Source organism: Bison bison, unplaced genomic scaffold (assembly GCF_000754665.1).
Source record: "Bison bison bison isolate TAMUID 2011002044 unplaced genomic scaffold, Bison_UMD1.0 scf7180017864062, whole genome shotgun sequence".
In the NCBI taxonomy this organism is placed as follows: Eukaryota; Metazoa; Chordata; class Mammalia; order Artiodactyla; family Bovidae; genus Bison; species Bison bison.
This window is the reverse complement of record NW_011494634.1, coordinates 427,725-435,980: the sequence shown is the minus strand read 5'-3', so window position 1 is coordinate 435,980 and position 8,256 is coordinate 427,725. Positions and strand designations below refer to the sequence as shown.

Below are 8,256 nucleotides of genomic sequence, written 5' to 3'. Positions count from 1 at the left end.
CATGGTTAGATCAAAGGATTTAGAACTTAGGTAGGAGCAATTTTTGGTTCCGTCTTTGCATAATATAAAGAGTAGGATATTCCTTGATGTCAAACTGAAGAGTCAGTCTGATCCTCTTTTAGTTCTAGCAAGTAAAATTAAGGTATATTAGATTTAGAAATAAATAGGTCTGTTTACTGAGTGCCGTCACTTGAATAAATCGAATGTATACTGTTAAACATGTTTGCAATTAACTGCACTTTCTTCAAAGCTTCTTTTAATGGAAAAATGAGCTATTAAAATTCTTCAATGAGCTTCTTTTGGTATCTGCTGAATCTCAAGTAAGGTGCCTGATTTTTTAAAAATCACAACTTTTTAAAAGATAGATTTCTTAATTTAGAAAAAAATATGTTAAATCTCTCATGTAGCCACTCTTAATGAATACTTTCTATTTCCCAGGTCCTACATATTTTATTTAATTTATATACATAACTTAATTTAATCCTTTCAATACCACCCTATGGTGGTATTGATGTTCTATAGATGTTCTAAGACATATTTTGCTGATGAGGAGACAGAGGTTCATAAAATATGAACAATTTGCCCTAAATTACTTAACCAGTGAGTGGCAGGACCTGGATTAAAACTTAAATTTACATGAATTAAATGCCACATTTTTAACTAATAAAACATTTTTTACTTTATAAAAAAATAGTAACAGAAGCAACATTGGTTTCACTTTTTCTGACTCTATTATAATTTTGATTTTGTAAAAATGTCCAAATTAAAATGACTTCAAATATGACATTAATTTTATTGATGGGAAGTTTTTTTTGATATTTCAGAAACTAAAAATAGAAATGAACACAAATTTATAACATAAAATTTCATCTTTTCCACTTGGATTTAACTTTTCAGATATATTAAAATTATTGATGTTTTATCCACATACATATTTAGTATTTGATATTAAGCATTGATACTTATTTTAAAAAGCAAAACCTGTGCAACACAGATTTTGTTTGCTCTATGTGTTTCCGTTAATGTCTTCTGTTTGATTAATAATATAGACAAAGAAAAAATACTTCTTAGAAAAGTTAATCTTGTACTTCTTGTATCATAGTTTGCTTCTGTATAAACAGTAATTCATGTATCTGAGATGTTAATGCTTTATATTAAAGGAAAAAGATGTGTTGGAGTTTGGCTGCAGAAAGGAAGCAGACCTACTAGCAATCAGAGTTAAGTAGTAAAGGAGTAGAAATTGAAGAGTGTGTATTTAGTATAGGAGGTAAGAGTTGATTTATCATTTCAGATGACTTTAAGACTGGTGCTTTATTCCAGTCCATGAAACAATAATCCCATGTTTCCTAATGTCTCTTATATAGCAGGATGTTTTAAGACGGTCAAACTAACTGCATTTTTTGATAGGAAAAAGAATTGACCTAATTTTTCACCTGATATTCATTCCTAAAACAAAAGTAATTTTTTACGTGGCTATTTGCTTGTTAATTTAACTAACATTTTGAATTTAAGATGTTCCAGTAACTTCAAATACTGCTTTTCATACTCAGTTTCACATTTTTATCACAACAATCCTATAAAGTAGGTATTATTATTACCTCCCATTTCACAGAAGAGGACTTCAGGCATTGAAAATGTAGGTAGCAATTTTAGATTATTTCAGATTGAAAGAGGTGAAATTTGTACTTAGTCCATCCAATTCCAAAGTTCTGAACAAATGGCATAAAATGACTCATAGCATCACTGTCCCAGACATCTTTTGCCCATCTACATTTCTCATATCATTGACATTGAATATATTAGAAAAATTATATATATTTGCCTACTGGTCCTTCCAAAAGTAAAGTTATTCTGTTAGATATGTTGACAAGAGAACTTCATATTCCAATAGCATTTTTTTCTCTCATTTGCAACCACATGGATGAACCTGGAGGGTATTATCCTAAGTGAAATAAGTCAAACAGAGAAAGGCAAATACTGTATGATATCACTTATCTGTGGAATCTAAAGAATACAACAAACTAGTGACTATAACAAAAAAGAAGCAGGCTCACAGATATAGAGGACAATCTATTGGTTGCCATTGAGGTGAGGTTGGGAGAAGGAGAAATATAGGGATGGGGAGTAAAAGTACAAACTGTTATATATAAAATAAGCTACAAGGATATATTGTACAATACAGGGAATACAGCCAATATTTTATAATAACTATAAATTTAGTATAGCTTCAAAATTGTCAATCACTATATTGTATACCTGTAACATTAATATTGTACATGAACCATATTTCAATTTTAAAAAAAGGACGTAAAGTTGACAAGGCTTTCCATAGGATTCATGATCATCCACTGATTTTCTCAGATAGGTCTCAGCTATGAAGAATGAACTGAATAAGAATTACTCAGAAGTGATGGAGTTTATTCTGCTGGGATTCCAAACATCTCCAGATGTTCAGATTCTCTTATTTTTACTCTTCTTGCTTATCTACATGGTCACTGTGGTGGGAAATATCAGCATGTTAGTTGTCATTAAAATAGACTCCAGACTTCATACTCCTATGTATTTCTTTCTCAGAAATCTATCTTATTTAGATCTCTGCTATTCCACCGTCATTGCTCCCAAAACTCTGGCCACTTTCTTATCCAAAGACAAGAGAATTTCTTACAATGGCTGTGCAACCCAGTTCTTTTTCTTTGCTCTCTTTGTTGGGACTGAAGGCTTTCTTCTAGCTGTGATGGCATATGATCGCTTCTCAGCCATTTGCTCGCCCTTCCTCTACACTGTTCGTATGTCCCAGCGGGCTTGTGTTCGTTTGGTGATTGCCTCCTACATCTGTGGCTGCATCAACTCCATGATACAAACAGGTTTCACTTTCAGTTTGCGTTTCTGTGGAGAAAACAGATTGGACCACTTTTTCTGTGATGTCCCAGCCCTGATCAAGATCTCCTGTGTGGACACCTTGGTGAATGAGATTGTACTCTTTATTCTCTCTGCCCTCATCATCATCACTACCACAACTATCATTCTGGTTTCTTACGCATGTATCCTCTCCACTGTTCTAAAGATCTCCTCAACTCATGGTAGGAGTAAGACCTTCTCTACTTGTAGCTCTCATATCACTGTGGTGAGTTTGTTCTATGGAACTGTATTCTTCATGTATGCCCAGCCTGGAGCCATCTCTTCACCAGAGAAAAACAAGATTATAGCTGTATTCTATACTCTTATCATTCCTATGTTGAATCCTCTGATTTATAGTCTAAGGAATAGGGAGGTAAAAAATGCTGTGAAAAGGATATTGTTGAGAAAAAAATCTTTTCATTGACCTCTGGCCATCTGTAAAACTATAGGCTAGACTAAAATCAGTATATGTAATAATTTGTTATGGAATAATTCTAACTAAGTTCATCTACGTTTTTGAAGATTCAAGTTTTTTTTAACATCAACAGATTTTTAAAAAATGAATGAAAATAAATGTAGATATTTTATATTACTTTATAGTTATTTTATGGTATGATATCTGTTTGTTACAGAGGTTTGTTTCTGTTTGTTTTTCTTCAGTTCAGTTCAGTCCTTCAGTCGTGTCTGACGTTTTGCTTAGGTGTATTCAAAATTACAACTCCTGAATACAGTACTAAATAAGTACACACACTAAAGGTATTAATATCTGAAAATGTATATGATTATGTAAATATCTATATATCCATCTATATATCTGGGGGAAAAAGAAAGAGACACTATTACAATTTCTATGGAATTTGTTTTTTCCAAATCATAGTTGAATTTGCTAGTATCCAATCTTTGCAAATGAAAGTTGAAAGTGCCACAGTAATATAAATCATTGCTGCTGCTGCTAAGTCGCTTCAGTCGTGTCCGACTCTGTGCGACCCCATAGACAGCAGCCCACCAGGCTCCCCCGTCCCTGGGATTTTCCAGGCAAGAATACTGGAGTGGGTTGCCATTTCCTTCTCCAATGCATGAAAGTGAAAAGTGAAAGTTAAGTTGCTCAGTTGTGAAGTCGCTCTTCGCGACCCCATGGACTGCAGCCCACCAGGCTCCTCTGTCCATGGGATTTTCCAGGCAAGAGTACTGGAGTGGGGTGCCATTGCCTTCTCCGATATAAATCGTTGGCCTTGCTCAAATAATTATATGAAGGGGCAGTACAAAATATTACACCTATAATATCTTTAATAGTCCAAACATTAATGATTTCACCAAGGAACAAAAAATTAAAAAAAATAAATAAATGTGGTATGGTTGCTGTAAACCTATTTGTAATGGGGAGTCTTAATAATAAATGTTTGGTAATATTTTTAGTATTACTTATATTTATTGAGGGCTTCCCTTGTGGCTCAACGGTAAAGAATGTGCCTGCTAGTACAGGAGATGAGGGTTCGATCTCTGGGTTGGGAAGATTCCCCTGGAGAAGAAAATGGCAATCCACTTCAATGTTCTTGCCTGGGAAATCCCATGGACAGAGCAACCTGGTGGGCTACATTCCATGGGGTCACAAAAGAGTCAGACATGACTTAGGGACTACACACATACTTATTGATCTCATTACTTTCTTTCTTGTAATGTTTGTAATCTATATATTGATTGAAAATCCTTATTTTCCTCTAGATTTGAAAAAAACATTGGCATGGAGTGACATAAAATAGTGTCTTATAGTAATGTAATTCTTTTGATGTCTGTAATTATGCATTTTTATTTTATTCCATTTTAGTTCCTTAATTAAATCTGCTATGGATTTGAATTTATACCATTAGAATTTTGAATTCCATATAATTATTTTCAAAGTAGTTTATGATGTGACATCTAGGTGTTACATAGGTTTCCTGTTTTAGTTTTGTTTTGTTTAGATGTATTCCAAACTGCAACTCATAAATATTGTACTATTTAAATTAATTGATAAATACACACATTATGTTCATTAATCAATATCTGCATGAACATTTGCATATCTCCATGATTATTTTAATATAACTACAGTTTTTCTGGTTTTGTTGATCTTTTGTTCCTGAATTCATTAGTTGAAGACTTGGTTGATTTATTTTCTGTTTTTACTTTAATGGAAAGTGTTTTGTATAGTTTTCAATGTAATTTTTTTTTGCTTTCATTATTATATTCAATATAAATAATTTTTCATTTTAATATTCTTTTTATTAAAGGGTTATGTAGATAAGGTTTGTTCTTTCAGTATAGTAGATTTATTTAGACAATATATTTTATTGTTGATTTCTATTTTTATTGTCTTGTTCAGAGGATTTAAACTCAAAAACCTTTATGGTGGAATTTCTGGGGCACATTTAGATAGCTATTAAACTTGTAAATATTCTGCAATTTAAGGAAACGATGTCATCGTAATATGTATTATCAAATTGGATTTTAAACATATTGAATATGATAAAAGGTGATCATTATGGTTAAGTTGTAAATATAGCAGGTAGGCATTGATGGTTCAATGTCAGATAATGCAGAATTAAATTTGACATATTATTTAATTTTAATTAATTTATTTAATTGGAGGATAATTACCTTAAATATTGTGGTAGTTTAATGCCACATTAAAACACACAAAAAATTTGGCATATTAACAGATTAAAATATTTTAAAAAGAATTGTCACAAAAAGTGTATAAGGAATGTTTGATAAGTTGTAACAGTATTTTATTGTTTTAAAAACAGTAAAATTAGAAAAATAACTAAATTTTATTAAGCTGCTAAATTATAACTACAAACTGAATGAACACACATTTTCATTGGGAAAATGGGAAAATATTAGGAGCATTTGCTTTAAAATTACGAAAAAGACACAATGTCCATTATCCCTAAATGCAGTTCAACATGCTATTAGAAATCTAACAAATGCAATACAATAATAAACATAAATTTAAAGTTCAGTTCAGTTAAGTTCAGTCGCTCAGTCGTGTCCGACTCTTTGCGACCCCATGAATTGCAGCATGCCAGGCCTCCCTGTCCATCACCAAATCCCGGAGTTCATTGAGACTCACGTCCATCGAGTCAGTGATGCCATCCAGCCGTCTCATCCTCTGTCGTCCCCTTCTCCTCTTGCCCCCAATCCCTCCCAGCATCAGAGTCTTTTCCAATGAGTCAAATCTTCGTATGAGGTGGCCAAAGTACTGGAGTTTCAGCTTTAGCATCATTCCCTCCAAAGAAATCCCAGGACTGATCTCCTTCAGAATGGACTGGTTGGATCTCCTTGCAGTCCAAGGGACTCTCAAGAGTCTTCTCCAACACCACAGTTCAAAAGCATCAATTCTTTGGCACTCAGCTTTCTTCACAGTCCAACTCTCACATCCATACATGACCACTGGAAAAACCATAGCCTTGACTAGACGGACCTTTGTTGGCAAAGTAATGTCTCTAGTTTTCAATTTGCTGTCTAGGTTGGTCATAACTTTTCTTCCAAGGAGTAAGTGTCTTTTAATTTCATGGCTGCAATCACCATCTGCAGTGATTTTGGAGCCCCCCAAAATAAAGTCTGACACTGTTTCCACTGTTTCCCCATCTATTTCCCATGAAGTGATGGGACCAGATGACATGATCTTCGTTTTCTGAATGTTGAGCTTTAAACTGTGGAAAATTCTGAAAGAGATGGGGATACCAGAGTACATGACCTGCCTCTTGAGAAACCTATATGCAGGTCAGGAAGCAACAGTTATATTGGACATGGAACAACAGGCTGGTTCCAAATAGGAAAAGGAGTACGTCAAGGCTGTATATCGTCACCCTGCTTATTAACTTATATGCAGAGTACATCATGAGAAACGCTGGGCTGGAAGAAACACAAGCTGGAATCAGGATTGCCGGGAGAAATATCAATAACCTCAGATATGCAGATGACACCACCCTTATGGCAGAAAGTGAAGAGGAACTCAAAAGCCTCTTGATGAAAGTGAAAGAAGAGAGTGAAAAAGTTGGATTAAAGCTAAAAATTCAGAAATTTAAAGTATAGGGGATCAAATGTAGGATTAAACTGTCATTCATATGATAATTTACAAAAACAATCTAAAGAAGGATTTATGAAGGTGTCTGCATTAACACAAAAGATCAATTGCATGTCCATACTATAGCAGTAAACAACTACAATATTTAATTTAAAAGACTATTCTATTTATATGTGTATCAGAGATTATTAAGGATTTTGGGATAATTTAACAAAAGATGTATAAGACTTTCATGTGGAAAATTATAAAATTCTTTAGATCATGTGGTACAAAAATATTGTTCAAAGATTACAAAAAGGAGAGGAGGAGTGATATCAGCAGATGACTAAATAAGACATCATGGGAACAGCTCCATGCCTCTGAGGAGTGGAATATGGCTCAGTTTGTCTCCTGTCACCAGCACCATACACCAAGGGGCTTGGCTGGAATCATGCCCATCTATGGGTCAGGTAACAGGTGTATAGACCTCAGTCCTGGCTATAGCCTGTGAACCAGCTCCAACCCCTTGACCACAGGCTGGGACCCCTGGGAGTAAGCCCACCAAACCTCAGTCAGGCTGTAGATTTCAAAGTTTTAACTGGACTCCAGCTCATCCTAGTAGCAGTCTACAAACAGTCCTGCTGGCCCAGATACTGGAGAGAAGACACTCCCATCTGTACCCCCAGAGATTCTAAAAGGGTCCTATATTTGGATTAAATTTCTTCACAGCCATAGTCTGCCAGCAATCCTACAGGTCTAAACACCCAGTGGGAGACATTACTTTCTGTCCATGTATCTGGTAACAGGCCACTAACTAAGGACCCAACTATGGACCCTGAAGCAGATCCTTATTCTAGTGCTATCCTACTGAACAAGACACAGGAAGCAGTCTTATTCATCCAATGACCAGACAGGAATGACCATTCCCATCCAGGCACCCTACTGCAGACCCAAAAAGACAGCCTTAAGCTGATTCCAATCCAGCATAACTGTGATTCTGGAGATAATTCCATTCATTAGCTCAGGGATCTCACAGGGGAAAGACTTTACCTGCCAAAACCCAGAAATAGAGGCTGAAAAATGTATTTGCTTCTTCAAATGCACAGGCATGTTTTCAAGGCTTCATAGATCACAATGAATCAGACACACATGACACCAAGAAAGGAAACTAATAATGCAAGGAAAAAGCACTCTGCTTTTGTTAGGATCTCTGTGAGAAAGGCAAGGTGGAGCAAGGTGTGAACAGTTTAGGATTGGCTACTTTGAATAATTTCAGAGGGTTTTGGGTTATAGGGGCTGTACCTAGTTTC

The 8,256-nt window shown here is 34.9% G+C and overlaps 1 protein-coding gene across 1 annotated transcript; it reads left to right on the top strand.

Annotated features, from left to right (window-relative positions):
* The first annotated feature begins 2,374 nt into the window (after positions 1 to 2,374).
* LOC104985923 (olfactory receptor 12-like) lies at positions 2,375 to 3,322 on the top strand. Its single transcript, XM_010836314.1, has one exon. It carries the CDS (start codon positions 2,375 to 2,377, stop codon positions 3,320 to 3,322), a length of 948 nt encoding a protein of 315 aa, XP_010834616.1.
* Positions 3,323 to 8,256: the final 4,934 nt, after the last annotated feature.

Coding starts and splice junctions, on each gene's coding strand:
- LOC104985923 (XM_010836314.1), top strand. CDS start 2,375: ATGAAGAATGAACTGAATAAGAATTACTCAGAAGTGATGGAGTTTATT.